The sequence below is a fragment of the Rhopalosiphum maidis genome, chromosome 2 (genome assembly GCF_003676215.2).
Source record: "Rhopalosiphum maidis isolate BTI-1 chromosome 2, ASM367621v3, whole genome shotgun sequence".
Classification (NCBI taxonomy): domain Eukaryota; kingdom Metazoa; phylum Arthropoda; class Insecta; order Hemiptera; family Aphididae; genus Rhopalosiphum; species Rhopalosiphum maidis.
Genome location: NC_040878.1, coordinates 18,229,410 through 18,253,224, shown reverse-complemented (window position 1 = coordinate 18,253,224; position 23,815 = coordinate 18,229,410). Strand labels below are relative to the sequence as shown.

The 23,815-nt window shown below is 30.4% G+C and overlaps 1 protein-coding gene across 1 annotated transcript in view; it reads left to right on the top strand.

Annotated features, from left to right (window-relative positions):
• The window catches only part of LOC113552069 (T-cell leukemia homeobox protein 3), a 44,016-nt gene extending 21,418 nt beyond the window's left edge, over positions 1 to 22,598 (top strand). The window contains exons 2-3 of the mRNA XM_026954739.1: positions 10,184 to 10,421; positions 20,247 to 22,598. Of these exons, the coding sequence (XP_026810540.1) occupies positions 10,184 to 10,421; positions 20,247 to 20,493 (485 nt within the window). The 3' untranslated portion in view covers positions 20,494 to 22,598. The remainder of the gene's footprint in view (positions 1 to 10,183; positions 10,422 to 20,246) is intronic.
• The last annotated feature ends 1,217 nt before the right edge of the window (positions 22,599 to 23,815 follow it).

Here is a 23,815-nt window from a genome sequence, read left to right as displayed (position 1 = left end):
TATTTTTTCGTAATACATTCAATATTCAGCGCTCGCAGGATAATTTCAAAAAAACATCTATTGAAGTATCAATCTATATAATACGTACAACACATGTCGATATGGTGCATATACGTAGATATAAATGATAAATTACCACATAGAAATCTATGAGTTACATTATGTAGTTTATGAGAATACCCCGCATACCTTATAATATAAACACGGCTATATCACATATTATTATAACTACGGGAATACGAATACCTAAATACTGCAATGACGAAAAATGTTTAGCTTAAATAATATTATAATAATATGATTTGCATCTATACTATATTATTGTATCCAGTAATTTGTCATACATTTCTTAGAAATAAATTTTAAACGCCTGTACATAATATGATTATATTCATTGTATATTTGATGTAATTTTAGTCGTCATAATGCCATATATTATCTACGTATATTATAACCATTGTCCATTTAATCGCCGCACTTTGATGCTTCCTTAACGGCTTAATCGCGCCTTTATAACGTGTTAAAATAATCATTTTTTTTATTACATTTTTAAATTTAAATATTTACATCGTATATTGCAGTATATAATGCGCGTACAAGCATGCAAAATAACGCACAACATTGTGTTATATTACACACTAATTTGTGGCTGTGCAATACCATTATCATTATTATATTATTTTATTACACCAAGCGGCGGTGATTATAAATAACATTATCGTGATGTGGATCTAGAAACAATGAGAATCGTGATTGCAATGACCCTGCTCTTTCTCATCCCAACCCAAAAACAATATACAGTATATAAGCCTCGACCCGTTCGACCTTTTCCTGCAACAGTTCCATTTCCATATCCCATGGACAGTTATACAGAGCGAGTGTTGCTCCTGCGATGTACCTGTTGTACTATATCCATATTATTGTGAAAAATCCTATTCGCTTCCGTCGTCGTCGGTGTTTATAATTTATCTGTAATCTGCATACTTCGCCAAGTTGCATTCATCACCGATACATTATATACTTACCTTGCTATTGTCTTATTTCACCGTAATTTACCTATTGAAGAATATAATATTAATTTAGTTATAAAGTAATAATGATGTTACGAGGCGCGAGAGCACTTATTGGAGTTGGTGTGCGAATAGTGAATAGAGAGGGGAGTTCGACGCCATTGTTTTTTTTCACGAATTTTGTTCAGCTGGAAGAGGAGGGAGACACGTACTTACACAATTTAATATGTACCATTTCGCGCATGATGTCATTAAAACATATTGTTTTATATTCGTGTACAAAACCTGCAAGCTACAACAAAAATATAAAAATAATAAAAGGCGGATGTGATGCATACAACACTATCAGTACATAAATATGAAATAGTATGGATACAAATATATAGTTTCTGCAGTGGTTGTCTGTTGGGGAAGACAATATTGTCACTGCGAATAATTGGTTATTCGGCCGTTGTCGCGCGCACAACGCTGCAGCACTGGAATGATATCAACGCATCTTATAACGTCAAAAGTTTGGGAAATTAGTACTTTTAGAACTTTTTGCAGATTTATTAAGTCAAGAAAGAAACTGATTTATCTCTCTCTATCGCTATCTCGTATTCTTCTGCGCTGTTTTTTTTTCTATATCGGTCTATATTGTATATATATTATCTATATTACGCAATTATTACGATCACGCGACATCTGCAGCCGTCCTAATAAAAACGTGCAGCATATATCGAATAATTGAAACCGCACCCTGCAGCACTACGTTATATATTATGGCTATAAGCTTAATGAGTTAACTTTAATGACGCCAACTCTGTAATATATTATATATATATGCACTGGTGTAATATATAATAATAAGTAAGTACATTGGTATTATAATAGTAGTATGAAGTAGTGGTTTCCGGTTACACGCATGCGTATACCTATAATAATGATACTCTACACGGGTACTCGTCACTCGCAGCACACGGGTCGTGCGCACGCAGTTCGCAATCTATCTCAGTGTGATTCTCAGCCACACACACACATCATATTACGTTTTATTCTTCGTGTCACTGCTTTATTGTATATCTACTATAAATTATTATACCTTATTTTAAACTATAAATACGTATATTCGACTAACAGGTATAAATGATATAATCATATGTTCAATTTTACTCTAATAATTATTTTATTATTATACAAAATATATTCGTTGTACACGATATATTATGAATTAGGATATGTATTTGGCCTTCTAAACCTATAATACGGATAGTATAAATTATATGTCACGTTTATCTTATAGTATTGTTCATATTTTAATAATTATTGTTATTATTATTAATGTCAGTATTATCTTGCAATAATGACTACCGGAAATGCATTACTAGTTAAACAACAGGTGACTTCAGTGAACAGCAGCTGAAAATATCTAGTTAACTATTATTTTCATAATTAATCAGTGAAAACAAAAAATGCATGGGAATACAAATTTGAATTACGCAAAAATATGAAAACGATTTTTATATTGGTCGTGCACTCGTGAAAGACTAATATCTGTTTCTAACTAAAAGTTCCACGTATTTGTCTATAGTAATATAATGTCTATATCATACCAATATACCTAATAAGATGGTTTTTAATCCAAAGTTACGTTTATCTACTCGAAATAAAAGGTTTTCCCCCTTTATATTATTTATTTTCAATATTTCTTATGTTTTATTAACTAAAAAAATGATTTGATATTTTGTTTTCAAAACATTAATTTATTATATTGTTAATATATCCATCATCTATATAATATGTATAACCATTACTTATAGGAGTAATTATTAGCATATTTTTAAATTTGTTTTAAAACCTATATAATTTTACTCACAATAAAATCAACAAATATCTATGATTTTATTTTTAGACATTCAAGTTCGGACGATCGATATAAATTCAAACGGGTCATCCGCTACATGAATACGTATAGATAAAATAAATCATATATTGTTAGACTGAAGTGTTTATACCGTATATTAAGTTTATAATATATGATTAGTTTTTCAAAATCAGGATTTCTGCCTTCTTACTCTAAAAAATCAATTTTTACTGATCCACTGCTTGGTAAAAATGCCGAAAAGCCAAATTATAATAATTTATATTTTATATAAACAAACTTGTGTTAAAAAAAAGTTTTATTTGAAAGAACAAAAGATTAACTGTAGGTAGTTATATTATGATTTCAATATGCAAATGCAACAGTATATGTCATTACTCACTGTAGATGACTTTATAAATATAGTTATTTTAATAAGCGTATTTTGTACTTATTTTTCTATTATTATGGCCATCGCCTATCACAAAAAAATAACATTGTTAACATTGCCTAAAATTGATATGATTATTTTTGGCCGGTATGCCACTAAAAATAGAAAGACTTATTTAATTCATACATTTATTAAAGTAAATAATAAATCTAAATAATATCAAAGAAGTATTTCTCGTTAAATTCAATTTGACTTTAAAATTGATTTAATTTTTTGTAATATATTTTATGACATTCAACTTTATTATTTAAAAAAAATTAAAATAAAAATGTAATTTGATTATTTTCTATATGATTCATTATAGTAAGAATATTAAAAAATCCAGATACTCCTTAGAACTAGACGAGGAAGTTTTCGACATTGCATTATAATTATAATTATTATATTATATACCTTATTATTGTATAATAATAAGATATTATGGCTATTATATTATGTGTATCAATTAATATATACCTATAATACAAGTCTATGATATACGAATATAATTGCAGCCACCTCCTTTGATAAAAACTTGTCCAACCGCACCACGACCACACCATCACTACTGGCACCAACCTACCCCTCGGCCGAGTAGTTTGTCCGCCGGCATAATAATATTATAATGATATGTATAATGTGTGTACATGATATGTGTGTCGTGAGTCGCGACCGTCGACATCGTCCTAGGCGGGGTCGGCGGAGTCCGCCCCTTGGGCACTCGCGTGGTACGTTAAAGCCGTTCGTAGTCGTAGGATTGCGTTGCTCCGCCTCGCGTTCCAACCGTTCGTGCGTTCGTACACGCGACCGATTTTTTTTCTTTAGAATCACACAACGACTGCCGTACGTTAAGTATTCTTAAAACATTATTATAAGTAGGTACCTACTGTTATATCCGTACGCACGACGATTCTTTCAAGTCCTAATCGGCAGTGGCGGCGCCAGATATTTTTTATTGATGTGAGAGGGGGGGGGCGATACTAAAACAATTTTTTTTTGATGAGTCATTTATGTGTGAGCGTAAGGTTACTCGATAACTCATTAATATGTTTATACCATATTTTAAGGAAAGTATTGCTAAAAATGTTTCGAGTATATAATAATATGAAGATACTTCCATGTAATTTAAGTAATCCAAAAATATAGGTATCTACCATATTATTATCACAAATTTACTACAATAAAACTTAAAATTTCTTCCGTTTTCTTTGATTTGTAACAATAGGTACATAAATTTTTATTTGTTTAATGCATGAGATTTTAGAAAGCATGCTGCAGTTAGTAATTAGTATTAACTTTATTGAGTGTTTTTATTTTTAAATATGCAAAAACTTAAGTCTAAAAGATCTTTAAATTAATTAATACTATTTTATACATTAATAAGTAGGTATATGTATATATATATATATGTGTGTATAAAATATAATGTTAATGGATATACTCGTATATTATGTAGACATACATAAATATATCGTTGAATTCCATGTATATATTATATTTTATATTATATAAACATTTAACTGTTCTGTATACCAGCTATTTACAGGCAAACGTCTGTAGCTTGACAGATGTTTGTAGACTTCTAGTATATTATATTTCGAATAAATCACGCGAATAAAAAAAACACCTCTTCGTGCCTTAACTATATTATGTTGCCATTGGTCAAAATAGTTTGTGTATAAATACTTTATAATATACAAAGTGCTCCGATGACGATCACACGTCATAATGGATAAATATTATGTAGGATTTATTATATTATATGTGCTCTCGGCGAATGATAGGGTTGTACCTACTCTACCCCACATAATCTCTCATTCTCGCTCTTTCTCTTTCTCTATACATATATATATATATTTGTATCTATGATACACATATATACATTTTTATACATCATATTTATAGTTAGATATAAATTGTAACGCGTATATATTATGGATATTATATGTAAGGAGGTCGCGTGCATAAAAACTAAATATGGTTTACGGTTTTGCACGCGAAGAGGGACCAAACAGCGAGTTATTTAAATACGACGGGTGCTCATAAAAACCGCAACCGATTCTCCCAATCTCGCGCAAACGTCGTATATATATATATATAATACACACGTGTATAGTATATTTATATATAAGTATACGCACTGTAACAGTGTATATATACTCAATGTAGTCTATATTATTATGTATACACCGCATATACCATACGTATTATATAAATATATTTATGTACCAGACGATATAGCCTATATATATACCACCCCGATTATATAATATGTATACATTATATAGGCACGTCGCACATATATTATTGTTGTTACGATTATTATACTTACATATATTTTATTCGACACTATTTTCGCTAAGTGGTGGTTAAGAGGGGATGGAATCCGATGTGTATAGTCTTCTATTTATGTATATATGTATTATATGTACGCCAATATACTGTATATGATATGCGAATAGTAAACTCTTTATATATGTTTTACTCTAATATTCGTGTGGTTAATACATATGTATATACTAATATATATATAATATATGATACTACATGACGTACACGCTTTTTATAGTAATAACGACTCCTGTGGCTAGAACTGATGTATTAAATAGTGTACATCATGTCCCCATATGTATATAGTTCTTCCCTAACTCCGATGGACTTGTAGAGTTGTAGTACTGTCAAAACAGAGGCAACACAAAGTCATTATATATATATACACATACATACACGTATGTGCAAATTAATTTATGTAATGCACATTTATAATATTTACGAATTTCATAATATATGTACTGCATGACGATATTTATTTATTATTATTACTTCAATCTGTAGGGTTTGCTTCAGATTGCATATTATAGGCACCACAGTAAATCAAACATTTATATATACAGGTAGGTATAGGATATAGCTCATATCCATTTATTTTGCAACTGGGGAGAATGTTCCGGTGAGAACTGATTTTAAGTGACTTGGATTTCCTGTATGTAGAGTGTAGACCCCAAAAATGCATGTAACACAATTTATATATATTTTTTTTTAATATGAGTATAGTATTATTTCTATAAATATATAAGATTTTAGGAATTAAAAGAACTTTTACGACGGAAACATAGATTTTCAACGTTTTTTTTATCGTTTTCTGTCTTTATAGGTGATTCATCGAGCATGCTCACTAATCACTTCCATTATTTCATTTGATATGAATTTATTCAAATTCTAATTTTTGGAATTTTTTAATATTTTTTAATTCTTGTATATTCAAATTCTTGAGATTACAATATACTATACTTAATAAGAAGTAATCGTGAAGATAAAAACTTTTATAAATTTTAAACTAACAACCATCTTTTTTACTGTACATTTTTAAGTAAATTCATAAATTAATGTTTTTGAAAATATTGACGGAATACCTCTAATTCAAAATTCAAACGAGTGGTTTCTTAGTTATTAAATGTTTATACTAAGAATAATTGTTCTTAAAAATTGTTTTTAAGTAATTTCTAAGTTTCTATAGAAAAAAAAGGTTCTCATTTGAAAATCAATCGTTTAAATCGCCATAGAGTACACTTAATTAGAACGAGAATTTGTTCTTAAAGTATTTTTTAAAATTCTAAAAATAAGAATTTAGATAAATTTATTATTAAAATAGTGGGGCTAGTGGGGTGAGTATGCTTGGTGTATTATCCTTGTATAATACAATATATATACGTATACATTATAATCAGTGATAAGATGATATATTTGTATTTTGAAATTAATACTTAGTAAATATATTATAGTTAACTATAATTATTATTATTGTTATTATTATTGCTTTGTATACATTATGTGTGTATACTGTATACACTAAATACTGTATAGTTCATAATTCATATTACTAGATAGGTAGGTTTAGTAATAAAATAATGGCTACGTATTATATTCAAACTGGTTCCCAGTAGGAAGTACGTTTAGCCATATAGTGTATAAAGTTATATCCGAGTTTGCATTTCCGACAGTCATATTATACATTATACTAAATCGTGACTCGTGAGAATTTATATAAGTACCTATTTTATATTCGTTATATTATTATCGAACTTGTTTGTTTCACATTTATTATATTGGTTCATATTACGTAAAGACATTTTTCATCGGGACTATTAAGAATCATTATTATTTTTTGGCTAAACGTTTTTCTCGTAAAGATTTCATCGATAATCAATGATTTAAAAAAAATGATCGTTCAAACATAATGAACATATATTATATGTATACATTAATGACTAATAAGTTATAATCGTTTAAATTCGATTGGTATAATAATCGGTTTCTAATGTCATTGAAACTATATAATATATAAAGATAAGTACTATAAAAAAACCTGTTATACGACAACAAATAACAAAAATGTATAGCTGTTTTATATATACATATAAGTACACTTATTATAATAATATAACACATAAAATATTACTGAATTTGTTTTATACTATATTATATAGCATTATCTTTTACTTATATACGTAATACTAATTAATTAAGAAAATAACCTTGGGTATAGCTGAACATTACATTTTATATATGAGCACATTTATATGTTGTTGAAAAAAAAATTTTATTTTATTATAGAGAATTATATATCTAAAAATAGTATATACACCATCAAAAGAGACATTGTTCAATTTAGGATCATTAATCGGTTTCTTTTACTTTTATTATTATTATTATGGTCCATTAACTATAAAGATATTTTTAAAAGAATCAAATACAATATAAAGACGTGTATAATGGGTAAACTTGAAAATAATTTTAAAAGTAATTATTTTTAAACGATAAATCAAGCATATGGAAACGGGTATAATTGATTGAGTAAAAATAAATTTAATTTTTAACAAAAATAAATACATTATTTAATCGAGTGTTCTATAGCAAAATGAAATAATATTATACAGCATAAAAATACCATGTTTTGGTACCTATATGCTTAATAATAATAATGATGATGTACTCGTAAAACACGTTTGGAGTAATACTTTTTCTCTTTTATATAATTACCAATATATTATGCGCTTACAGTATTATACACCGATATATATACCTACCCTATTTTTTGTTTTTCGGGACGTTTTATAAGCCCGATATAACCGGAAATCTCCACGGGATTGCAAAACCATCGTTTTAGTCTCTCCCCCATCGTGGAGTATACAAGCACGGTAAAGTTAAGTAATTTATCAAGTTTTGAACACAACTTAAATATAATGAATGAAAAAAATCGAAATTCTCGAAGAAAGAAATAAGCATTTTACGAGATTAAATGTCACACGAGCTTATAAAGTTCTACGATGACGGCGGATGTACGACGGGGATGCAGAAGGGCGTGCGCCGGCAATACTAGGAAAACTAACTGCAATAAGTATAATATAATATACGCGTACCTCTCCCCCCGCAGTATCAATGTATTATAGAATATTGTATATATTTACTGTGACATTTTAATATATTGTCTAAACACGATTTAGACAATGGCTATTGTAATATGTGTTCGGCGGGCCGCTTAGAATATGGGCCGGTTTTGAGAGTTTGGTCGTATTTTTTTTTTTTATTATAGTGATAAAGTAGTACAATTATTATTGGTAGAAAATATAATTGATTCGAATTATTTTAACCGTACAGTAGCTATATATCTGTAATCAAACGTTAGAAATTCTAAAACTCGGTTGACCAATATCTCGCCAATCTGGCGCTGTATGGCTATATATGAATTATTATGAGTACCTATAAGGTCTATGGTTCTACAAAAATACTAATTGATAAGCAGACAGTGCAAACATTATAGGTTATATATATTATGGGTACCTAATACTATATAATTGTATTTACCATATTTTTCTCACGGCATAAAAATATTTTGTAACAAAAAATATTAATCAGTAATGCTGTTCGAACCCAATTTAATTCGTTTACGGTGGTATCGTATATCATCAGTGATCTCATTTGTGTAACAGGCACTGCAATAAGATTATAATATATTTTAAACATTATGTTTGGGAAAGCCAAGCGATTGGTTTATGTACGTGAAACTATTCACACGGCATGAAAACATAGTGCCTATGTAATATTATATTATGTGAAATGATTACGCAGTTGACCTGCAATTTCATTTATAACTCATTCGTCCGTATAATCTAATTATTCAAACAATAGTTTGTATCACATTATGCAGGTCTATTGTTGTAATGATTGCATTGCCACGTAGAGCTTTATTAGATAATATTAAATTATCCTGTAATTATTATTAATTTATTATGTTGTTAACATGTTATTGCTGGAATACTGCCTGTAAATCGATTTGGATAATATATGATACACCTACACTGTTATATAACTCTCATTTATACTGTTTTATAAATGTTAATTATCCATGTTTCTGACAGTTAGATATTTATATATTGTTTTATTTTTTATGAGACACCTTCTCTATGTGTTTTTCTATTATTTCAAAATATTTGAATAATAAAGTATTAAAATGTTATTAATTGATCTCCGTTTAACATGTTCATAAATGTATACATTTTAAAGTACAAAATACAATCGTAATATACTAAATAGCGGTATTGAAATGTTATTAATTCTTTTGTAAATATGCAAATAAGTTATTATTATATAAATTATTGAAATTTGATAAATGATTTTACTTCGAATTTAAGTTTTTAAACACTTTATCTGGTTTAATTTTCTATCGTTATAACGGTTTGAAATAATGTAATTGTTTAAATACATATTTAACACACTTTATTTTGTTTAGTTTTGGACATATATAGCCTCTAGTGTAATAATATAAAATAAACTAAAATAGAAACATGTTCAAATAATATGTATATAAAATGCTTATTGTATGTACTTCTGTATGTGATATAGGTTGTGCTGGCGGACTTTTAGGCACCCGGCGCATAGGACATCCGTACCAGAATCGGACGCCACCCAAGAGGAAAAAGCCGCGTACGTCGTTCACCCGCAGTCAGATATCACAGCTCGAAGAGAAGTTCAACAAGCACAGATATCTGTCATCCGTCGATCGTGCGGCTCTAGCGAAAGCGCTTAAGATGACCGATGCACAGGTCAAAACATGGTTCCAGAATAGGCGCACCAAATGGAGGTAAAAAATCACATTTTATATTTTCTATGTTAATTATTGAACAACATGCTATTATAATATCGTGATCAGTCTTAACAAACGTGTCTACTATATTTGGCTGATATTCACGTTTTACTATGGTCACACCTATATTCATGCAGATTATTTTTGTGAATTTAAATAAACATATTATTTTGTATGGTTAGAACACTTAAATATTTATTATGTGTTAAAATCGAAATGTTTATTGTTTTTAATCATTATAATTTTTCAATTTTTTTAATGGCTTCACGCTACAATGTCCGTTTATTTTTAATATCATATCATGTATTTGGAAGCAGAATATAATGTATCAATATAATGCAATGAACAAATCATATAGGTAATATAATATAAAATGAATGATGTAGTGTATCACGACTTCAAGCTTTACGGACACAATAGTATGCACTCTATAATACAGCTGATACTCGATATTAATACACTAAAGCTTTTAGAAAACTTTTCTCCTATCAATTATAAAAATCAAAAATTAATATCATCCTTAATAACTATTAAAATATTGAAACGATGAAAAATAGTAAATATGTTTTTTTTTCCAAACAATATGTATAATAACATTAATAACTATATATTGTAGCTTGTATTTATTATATCTATAGACATAAAGTGATAAAATGAATTCAAACTACCTATCCCAAAATTTCAAAAATTAGTTATAAATTTATAATAATTATTTTTTGTCATCGAAATGTAATGCTCTGTATAATATTATGTGCATTATGCATACCGTTTTTCGTACGGTTAAATGAGTATTATAAATACAAAGCAACTCACCGTGAATTTTGTTTTTCTTGTGTTAGGTAGTTTATAATGATGGAACTGAAATATAGAACGTTACCTTGTATACAAAAAATCAATATGAAATAATATATTACTATACAATATATGTATTTATAGCTTACTTTGGTCAAATAATATGCCTACCTAAAATTAATTACTATACACTGTAACAATTTGACTAAAACAATATAACATATATTTCAAATCGCGTGTTGTTTTTAGTATTTTTATAACAGTATACGCATGTGTAAAAAAAAGAAAAAAAATCATCAATAATAAATCGAATAATTATCCTTCGCGCCGTTTTATAATGCTAACGTACACAGCGCGTTTACTTTGTATTACATATATTTTTTTAATATTGGTGGGTATATACATATCATAGAATTATTCAAAATGATTCATTGGATTTCAAATGCTTACATCTTTTTGGTTTTTAAGTTTGGAGTAATATATGTTATATTAAAATATAAAAGAATAATATTTCAAACTTATGTAATGGTACCAAAAAAATGGTGTACGTGGCGCCTTTGGTCACATGGATAATATCTAATCGAAACTCTATAATTTATTCCATACATATAATCCAATATAATTTACTACGCGTTAATATTTTTAGGTTGATAATAGTAGTAAATAAACAGTATTTAAAATACTGCATTTTCGAAATGTTATAATCAAAATATTTAGTCCCATATCGTAAGATAAAGCGATCCAGGAAGCCAGGTGCAAATCATCGGACGATACATTTTGAATAACCCTATATTACATTTTATGTTCGCCGGGAAAATATTTCGGTGCCGTGAGATCAAAAGTAATTATTTAATTACTTTGCCGACTATACCTATATAATACGTATAGGTATATGATATAAAACAATAATTTGTCGTTGATTAATAACTCCATTATACACTTATAATTATAATGATATAATATAGGTCCATTACGGCTCGTAAAACGTATAAATGTTATAAAATCGATACGGCGGCATCGAAAAGCGTACTTTTTATATTGTAATATATGTATTTATATAGATATGGACAACTTAAAAGTACACGTACGCACTAGCGCGTATTACTCGCACTGATAAATACAGGACCAGTTTATCGTTTCCACGTCCACGCGCGTAAAATAATAATAATAATAATAATGACATTATGATGTGAATTCTCCCCCGTGCACTGTTTGCACTGTCAACGACCCTTTTTCGATATTATAATAAATAAATGCGTTCGATCGACAGTCCTCCTAACTATAATAGCATTATGTTATATAACACGCGTACAGTGCACGACATCATTGTATAAAAATAATAAACTATTATCGCGCCCGTCGTGTATACAATATTTTATAATATAACAACTATCATTGCCGTGACGGTTGTGTGCACTCGGACAATGCACGATGACGGCGAAAACAAAAAAAATCGTTATTTTTTTACGCAATAAATTAGTTTTTAATTTTTTTTTAATGCGAGTTGAATGTGACACGATACGACAAAAAAATTTGCATATGATATAATATCTATATCCTCGTTATAAAATATAGTTTTTCAATAACTAATTTATAATATAATGTGCCGTTCGATTAATTTCAACGACGACAAAGAAATTAACTGTATAATAGTACCTATTACGTTCGGGTATAATATAGGAGTATAGTAATATTATGTATATATTATTATTGTGACAAATCGGTCGGCCTCGCGCCAAACAAAACGTTATAATATTATAATTCAGTCGGCGACAAACGCGATAAAAACGACGACGGGAGAGGTAAAACGAGAATGAAAAAAAAACAACCAAGTCCATTAGAAGCTTTTAAAATTCCTGTCACCTTTTCGGGCCACTATTAAGTGGTTTTAATATACCATTTCTACTTCTTTCTTTCTCCTCTGTTTGTTTGGTGTTTTTTTTTTTTTTTTTTTTAATTACACGTGTTATACGAGCCGACGCGGTTAATGCATATTCCGTGTAATCGGTGGCGCCCCCAGTGGATAACACGGGCGAACCAGTTGCCCTGCGCTTGTGTTTATATACCTATAATATTATACTGTATATGTACACTGTACATATTACTTATATTTTTTAGTTATATACTACCTACTAAAATAAATATATAATATACTTAGTACTTACGTACAAACGTACTCATGAACACGCGGTGTTTCAATATAGCCGTATAGGTATATCGGATTATATACCTATATATAAATTGTCTCACTTGTATATTATTACTTTATATTGTAGGACGCTGCTCGAGTAAATCCTTATAATATATATATAATAATATGGTGAATGTACATTTACCACAGTTTTTACTACCGCCGCCACCGCCGTACAAAAGTAAACAGACAAATGGACGTGTTTGTTTGTTTTGCTTCACTCGAGCAAGCGCGCGCGCGCTCGCCCACCATTTCCACGATATTATACGGCAGTCGTCGTCGTTTTTTGTACTTGCAGTGGCGTAATAAAAAACTACCGCTCTGACGACGATGACGACGACGACGACTACAACAGTGGTGTATCGGCGTGAGGAAATCGACGAGGCCGTGTCTAGCTCTTTCTTGTTTTCATTGATTGTGCGCGGATAGTGTAAAGTCTTCCGCTGCCGCAGTATACGGAGACGCGGAGTTTTAAGGTCGTCGGACTGACGTAACGAATCGTGAGGTGGTGTCCATTTGTCATTCGGATAAATCGTTAATATTATACTGATGATGATCGACGATGATGTTATACCGTCGAAACATGTTCAACTATTTAGATTTTGTTTACCAAGTATTACAACTAGGCGATAGAGTAAAATCTTTAGACCGTTTTACTCAGTATAATTATTGATTTGGATAAAAATGATGAAATTGTATTTATATTACTACAAAAATATCAATTAATAACGGTTTTGTAAAAAAAAAAAAAATTATTTGTCTCATATAGTGGGTGAGTGGGTGGGTGTGTATGTTTTTAGGGGGATGTTCAAAGAGTTTTATCCCACGCAGCATTTAGAAAGCTCTACAAACACACCACTAATCTGAGTATAATATTAATATTATGTCATGAAAACCGTTTCGTCAGCTGCTAGACTCCGGTGTTCGCAGATGTATCGGTTGTCGCCTATACTCGTAGATTGTAATCTTTCACATCGTCAGCCATCAACGGATTATTTTTGGTTTTCATATCGCTGATTATTTGTTTGTCTTGCGATTGATTTCGCGGGGAAAAGAAATCGTATTGAATATCTGCCGTGCTCGTCTCTTTCGCCCATTTGCGCGATTCGGAGCTGCACATTACAACCGCATACATGTCATCGCCGTTATCCATTACACGACGCTACCCGGTGTACAACGGCTACAATATTATACTGTCCAGTGCTCGAGTGCAGCAAACAAACGTTATTCGTCGGTAAGGTAAACAATTATTATTAATAATTTACGATACAACCACCGTAATACCGTATACACAGCACGCGCGTACCAATACCATCATACCTGTTGTACCCGTGTACACGGTGTATACTGCGATACGCGCGCAGTCAGTGGTGTCGGTCCGGGGGGGGGGAGAGTCGAACCTGTTTTTTTTTTTTTTCTCGGTATAAAGACGGAACTAGAAAAGGGCCGACAGTGGCGAGACATGTGTGCGATAAGCGCGGACGGCGGCGCCACACGACGGGACGACGAAATCTGACGTAGCGCCACCGGGCCTCTTCCCGCCGCGCCATCGCCGTATAGTAGTGCACTGGTGCGACGGCGACTTCCACGACGCGACGGCGTTATTTTATCTCGCTCGCGCCGTCCCATCTCGTCGCGCGGCACAGAGCGAGACCGCCGACGGATTAAGGACGCGTTGAAATTTAGGCATTCACCGCATACGCGCGTGTATAGTGTATTGTATGTCTAATGTAAATGTATAATAAAACGACGCGACACGACGCGTATTGTAATACGCTATATACGCCTATATACGAGTAAAATAATATGTCCATATAATTTCCCGAAAACCCGACGGCTGAGATTTTAACGAAATAAAACGTATGTAAAGTGGTGGATCGGTGGTCGTTTGTAATCCTAATAAATTGAGTGTGTTCAGCAGTAGATAATAATATGACGTACCTATGAGGTACCTATGGTCAGAAAACAATAATCATTGAAACAATTGTAACCTATAACGTTGATTTAATTTTGGAGATGAAACTGCATCGCACACGGACACCGTCATAATAATCATTATTGTTTATTTCGTAATAATTTAACTTCAAACTTTTTTTTTTTCATTTTAAAACAGAATCACGACTATACGAGTATAATATTATAAATAAGAGCGATTCGCTCAACAGCCTACTCACCCGCGAATCATGTGTCGTTACAATATAGTAACCTTAGCAGAATTCTATATTGATTATTCCTATGATCTCAGAATTATTCGCCAATCTTCCAAAATAAAACGTTCGATATTCGACGTGAACACATCGCAAAAATATACCAATTGTATACACATAAATATTACGTTTGAACATTTAAGATCTTCTCGATAAACTCTGTGTTACGTACGTACGATTTATATTATTGTAATTGTTTACGACATATTATGTATAATACGTGTGCCGTTTAAAGTCCTATCTCATTATATGTAATCATACAACTAAGTGGGTACATTTCTTGTATCGTTTGGCGATTAATTTACATTAACATATTATATTGATATGTACAATATAATAGACCAGTGGTTCTCAATTGGTGGACCGCGGACCTCCAGGGGTCCTCGTGTTGATGTTAGGGTGCCGTGATTGTGTAGATATGTCTTTGATCGTGTGTAATACTGAAATGATATTTTTATTTTATTTTAGTAGAATTATTAAATTTGTAGTGGTTTGAAATTCCAGGTATTTTAAACAGTTTTGAACTATTTCTATTGAAACTCGATTATCGCGAAAAAGGTTGACAATAAATTATTATAAATGTGTATAATTTTCATAATTAAACAAAATTGAAAAATAAATACTTAAAATATTTAGAAATAAGGGGTCCCCGGACCGATTTAAGTTGTAGGTAGGGGTCCGTAACATCATACTAAATGGGAACAACTGTAATAGACTTCACTGCGAGGTTAGAAATAATACTTATAACTAAAAATATAATAATATTTTATAAGTTAAGGTATAATAGATTCCTATAAAATCGTTACGATAACAACAACCTGACCGTAAAACGAAAGAATATATATTAATAATTTGTTTACGCGTTTACTTATTTAATTAAATCGCTTGCACGTGTAAGAGGGATGATAGTTATTGCTGTTGCAACTACTAATAAGAATAATAATGCCTTACGGGGTTGTATTATAAAGTGTTTCTGAAAAGTACTTATCGTAATTATTACAACCACGCGCGCTACCACGGTATTTTAGCACGTTAGACATGCTTGCATTTATATATATATATATATATAATTACAGTAATGATGCAGCTTTCACCGTGAAACTGCAAATTCTCTTAGACCTTAGTTAATAATAATATTACGTATAATTGCCGTCATCTGCAGGACTAATAATAATATACAAAACCTGTATATATATAAAATGTGCAGCATGTTAAATAATATATTAAACAATAACGCACGAACGTTTGAAACTTTAACAGTATTTACTGAGATAAAAGTTTATACGACAGAAAACGATCATGTGATGAAAGCGTATTTACATATAATTCACCTTTATAAACACGTGCTTACTTGATTACGACTTATGGGCTGTGTATGAATTTTCGTAGGTAGGTATACAATATAATATACATATCATGTACATTGTAAAATAACCAATTTAAGCGATATATATATATATTATATATGGGATTATGCCATTATGGTGTTTAATACTTTATTTATTGGGAAAATTATAAACGACTAAATCTCAATACTTTAAGTTAATGCATCATATTAATTATATTGTTAGAGACACAATGTATTATCATTCACAGAGAATTACATTTTTTATTTTGTGTATTTTATAAATTTAAGATTTTCTATAAATTTTAATTTCATCTTATTATTTCTGAATATATTCGATGTCACTCGTTTTCAATCAGCTTCATGACTCTTGTGTACTATTTTTTTTTACCTGTTACCATATAATATATTATATATTAGGCGCATACCCATAACCCTTCATAAGTATCAATTCTTAATAAATTCACAATATTGTTATTATTACAATATTATTAGTGTCTTATTTTTAATTTTTATTTTCATAATACAAACCTAAGATAATTATTATGTTTGTAGTCCGTCAACCAAAATTTGGTCATTGCGTACTTATTATCTTAAAATGTATTAACGTTTTTAAAAATATTTTTTTGCAACAAATTAATATCACAATATTGATACATACATATTCGGGTGCAGTATAATTATTATTGTGCAGTGGTGTTTGTATGAATGAACCCGGATTTCCGCGCGTATACCTATAATCATAAGCGTGCGCACAGGGGCAGCAAGGTGTGCTCTTGCTGCCTCTGGACGGTTTGAATATATTTGTAAAGGCCGAACTGGTCCAAGCTGGGACGCCACACTGGTAATGCTCAATACAAAATAAGTTGGTTATCCAAAAAGTGTATTGCTACCAAGCTAATCTTTTCTGTGTTTAAACTTTAAATTTGAGCTTAAAATTGTTAACTCAATACTCGTGTAGGGGCCGGTAAAATATTCGCTGCCCCGACTTGAAACTCTGCGCACGCCTATGCCAATAATAATATGAAATGATCAACGTTCATTGCTAAAACGATGATAATAATATAATATATTATACTGTATACACTCAATCGTGTCATTTTGAAATGTGAGATTTGTGTATGAACGGACGTTTCCGTTCATATACGTGTATATAATATACAAACATGCCGCCAACGCCTACGCTACGCCGGTCGTATAATATCAAAAGATATATATTTTTTATCTTTCCTCCGTCAAACACGGCGGTGTCTGTTGTTTAATAATAAGAATGAGTAAATCGAATATTTACGGGATGTGCGAAAAACGTACCTACACGCAAACGTAAATGGAAATGAAATCGTTCGTATTGACACTGCACGTAATATAGACGCGTTTCGACTATCGAAGAGACGAGAGAGAGAGAGAGAGAGAGAGAGAGAGAGAGAGATACGTTGTTCTTATATTTTATTACAAGTGTAGGATTTTAATTTATGTGTATACTTATAAACTCCGTACGTTGTTCAGCTTCGATTGTATTTATTATATAATGGTTATAATTATAACAATATAATTTTGAATTTATTTTATTTATAATTTTTCGTATTATCGTTATTATATTATGCGAACTGTGTATATTTGTCGGTATCTGATTTAAAAGCTCAATATAATCACTGAATAGTCTGAAAAACAAATTCTAACCATACTTACCATATATACATGTATACTTTTTTATTAAAAATATAAATATAAAAAAAAAAATAGCGTTGAATTACTCATACATGACTATATTGTATTACATTATAGCATACCTTTAATAGTTAGCATATTTAAAATATAATACGAGTAACTGTTACACGAAAAAATTTTTTATTTAAATTGTTATTCGATCCAGTTAAATATAATATATAACGATATGTTATTGGTTATTATATATAATCATTATTGTCTTGCGGGCTTATCCCATTAGCCGTTAACGAAAACGAATTTTTAAATTTTATTAAAGCCCGATACATATTTTTGTCCAACACACCATTCCGATTTTCAACCATGATTTGTGATTTCTAAAACATTATTATGTAATTATAAATAGCGATACATTCTTTTGAATTTTTAATAAAAAATGTAAATAGTTAATATTTAATAGTAAGAACTATTCGAAGTTCAGAACAATTTTGTAGTGGATTGCATATTATGATCTATATCAGGGATACTTACCTACACATAATTCGTGTTGTGAAAAGCTTAACAAATCGTTGACTGTAAGTACTGAGCTTTATGCGTCATATATAAGACCACCATACGATATAACTCATTCAAGAGTCCAATAAACACTTAAATAAATTTAATAAAAGTATATATAAAAATAACTTCGGGTGCGGAAATCTTACACGCCGACGGGTCGCGGCCAAACGCCTTTAATATTTTATCGGACTCGAGGCGGCGGCTTGTCCTGCGCCGCGCGGACCGTTATAGAAATCCGCTTAAACTGCGTTTTAAAATCAGCTACATTATTCAGACCGGCTTTTAAACTGTCAACTTTCGGCGCTCTCACACACACACGCGATTATGCGCTCCCCTTTTCGTGCAAAACACTATTATATATAATATATATATATATATATACACGTATATAGATATATAGTATAATATGTACACAGCACGTTATATGGCCAATAGTGCAGATAGTGATTTTCACGTCTGTCAGTTGTGTCATCAGTTTGTCGACGTAATGGCCAACATAGAAATATCGTACATTATGTATATAATAATATATACACTATACAGAGTGGACCCAACCACTTCGCCATACACCGAAAATCACGATTTTCTACATTTCGGAGCTCGTATATGGTTTTCGATTATTCATATATAGAGCACTTTACCGCAACTTTATTATTATTTATGTAAAAAAAAATTTATACCGATTTTTTATTTGTATTATAGTTACCTCTAGTTGTAAAAGTTAACTGCGTGAACAGTCTTTACTAAACAATATACCGATATACCATATTTATTAATATAACTGCGTGTTTTATGTTATTATTAATTGTACTTACCGGAAATCAAAATTCGTTCAATATGTGATAAAAATAAAAATTCTGTTCAGTGGACGAACTTAGAGTTTGACCAATTATTGAGTTGAGCCAAAATATATCTTATAATATACATACTAATGATTTGTAATTTTTACACCGCAATAATACAAAATAATAATGTATTATGTACATCGATACAATGAGTATTTCCAATGAACGGTGTATGTATAACGACGTGATTTTAATGTTGTCTTTTTGTGTTTTTCGCAGACGTCACATGATGGAGGAACGGGAAGCTCAAAGGCAGATGGCCACGAAAATGATGCAGTCCATGATGGACGACCGAGACGGCGGCGTGCGTCTGGGCGCGCTGCAGGGCCTACAGGCCTGGTCTCCGGCAGCCATGTCACCCGGCGGCGGCGGGCCCGGAGGCGTCGGCGGCTCCCCGGTGGCGCCCCAACCGCCACCAGGACACTTTGCCCTGTCGCAGGCTCCGGTCGCTTCGCCCATGTGCTGAACGGACCTCGGTCCGCGTGCGGCGGTTTTGATTTTTCGTCGTCGTCGCGATCACGTGTACTCAGATTCCTAAGTCCTCGAGACACGCTCCGTACAAATATAATAATATATTAAATAAGATTGTCTTTTAATGAAATCTATACCTGTATATATATATATATATATATATACATTTATATATGGACTTTGTGGTGCGCGCTATACTAATGCGCGTGAGCCAATCAATGGTGGTACCGATATCGGGTTGAGTGAATACAAATATTTATATGTTGAATAATGTTTTACGTGCAAGCGTGTGATAGTAATTATTAGTCATTTTATCATAATATATCGTTTACAGAGATTCGTATTTTCATGCCATTTTTTGTGATGATTATAATATATGCGTCGTATATTACACAAAAATATTATACGTGAGGCTCAGATCTGCGGGCGCAATATCTCGCGAAATACAATGCATTTTTTGAAAACATTCTGTTATGATTATCGTACAGAAATATATAAAATAGTTTGTTCTTCTGTTACGGGAAAACCAATACAGATTTAAATGAAAAATAAATCCTTCTATTTTTAAAGATATCATAAAAAAACCACTCTTTAATACGTATGTGCAATTGCATACAGTCGTTGCGCGTCTAAACGAGTATACATAGCTAAACCATGACGTACCTATAACTACATTTAATACACATGTATAAATAATAATCACAATATTATGGTGTATTTACGTGATTCCGTAAATGCATAGGTATATATTATAACATCGTGTTGATTAATTGTATTATTATTATTGTGTACTGTACGACACAGTTTATAGTCATCATTTATAGATATAATGTAGTATGATATATTATGTATAATATATCGTTCTCTTTTCGTACGCACAATGCCCACGCCATTATATTTGTGTATTTTTAATTTAAACACTATTAAAACTTTTAAAGCGTTAAATTATCATATTTTATCTCATATATATTTATTTTTATTTTTTCTTTGACGTTTCTCACGTGTATATAAAATATACCTATTATTAGTAGTATGTAGTAGTGGTAGTATTTATAACTTATGAATAAACGAGTGCGTTTTGAAAGTTTAAAAATCTTCAATCAACTATATATTTTCGGCGAAATTGTTGGTGGTTGGTGTAGAAAAAAAACGTGATAGTTTACAAAATATGCACATTTCGGAAAATTAGGCGCCATTATCGATTTTTTAAAACTTTTGTATTAAAAACACGGTTCTTAAAGGAGGTTAAGCGACCAGCGCCAATCCCGAATATACATGTATCATATAGATTATAGACAGTTATTCCAAATAATTTTGAGGCACTCTGTACTACAAGAGATGAGCAAATAATTATCTATTTAATAAGGTATTCAAATCGTATGTTATTTAGATAACATTTTATTCAAATAATGTGCTATACTCCGCCGTGACAGACGCGTGAGGTGATAATGATAATAATTTTAATAGTATTATATTATGTATAATGTTGGTGTACATGCAATCGAGAATTTTCCGATTCATATATTATCAAATATCGTTATAAAATAATTATTATTCTGTACAAGTAGCCGTATAAAATTAAAACATATTACACAAAAATGTACGTATCACTCATTATCACGATAATAAGGTACTTTATAAAATAATATTTTGTATTTATATACATGAAACAATATTATTATTTATATAAATTGTAAATTTTTATTTGTAATTTGTACGAGTGCAATGTTAGATATTATTATATATAGTTATATTATGTATAGCGAGTAAAAGAGGCATTACGCATATTATAAAGGTATATTACATGTTTTGTTTTATTTATTGTATGAATTTCATTTTTGTTTTTAAGGCATTTCCTCACTGTACGTATAAATATAAATCATGTATATATAGATGATAAATACATACACTTGTATGTATAGATATAAGTTTAGATACGCGATAAATGGACAAAAAAAATCATTATTTCAATATTGTTATAACCAATTACTCGTCATTTTCTATTGGACCAGATCATTGTATGTTTTTTGTTTGAATAATAATAATATGAATTGCATTATATTATCGTATCATAGTAATAATATAGTATATATTATGTAATATCGCTTGATTATTTTACATTAAGTACACAATATTATATACCTATACATACGTAGATATTAATATGACTTGTAATAATAATCGTCATCGATGAAACGCGAGTAAATTATATTTTATGTATGCAGCCATATTATAATATTATATTTGAAGTGGTGCAGTGTTTCGTTTTAAAGTTATTAAGTAGGTATATATTATAGATATTATAGCTTTAGTCATGTTTTATTATATCATTATAATTTATATACATTTAGGTATGTGCTGTATCTATACATTTCGAGCTGAATATGTCATTTTATTAGTATATTATGGTACTATTATTACATATTTATAATATTGTTGTAAATGTTACATAACTACTTTTTTTTATTTTATAAAAGACCGTCGCGCATATATATTGATTTATACATTTTTATCGTCTCGGAATACTATATATATATATATTATATAACAATAATTGTGCTTAATAAACTATATATATACATATAATACATATGTATAATGTATATATTCATATATAACATTAAAAGTTTTTTTTTAGATACCGCGCGGATGAACTATATATAATATGACAATGTACAAATTTACAGTTCAATATTACGAATACTTACATTTCGTTTTATAATACATACGAAAAGTATTTTCCGACCAATGAACCGTTTTCACACTCAATTTTCGGTATTATATTTCAACCAGCGTATACTTTATTATTTACGATCATCAATATAAATTATATTAAGTGTATAACGCCAACACAAACAATCCGCAATAATTTATATGTTTGCAATGATATATCGAGGTCAAAATTATAATTGTATACATTCTACAAGATAAAAATTTTTTAATGGTCCAATTTTAAATAAATACAGTCTCCAAACCCAACTTTAGCTAAATTTTCGAATGAATTGGTGAGTTAGCGAGATAAAGCAAACAAAGCGAAGATTGAAGTTAATGTGTAGAGATTTTGTTTACACGCTAACTTCACTCTTCGCCATACTTCCTGACCTGAAGTTTCCTTAGATGATATCCCTATCCATCCTTTTATTCAGTAAAGTAAGATTAGTAAAATAGGGTTAACGTTTGACCGGCGTTTCACTTGAACACCACACATAGGAAAAAAAACTCGAATTAAATTTAAATCTCCATTAACTTAAAAAATTGATATCTAATACACATACTAAGCTTAACATCAAACTTCTCATTTACAAATGCTTGATTGG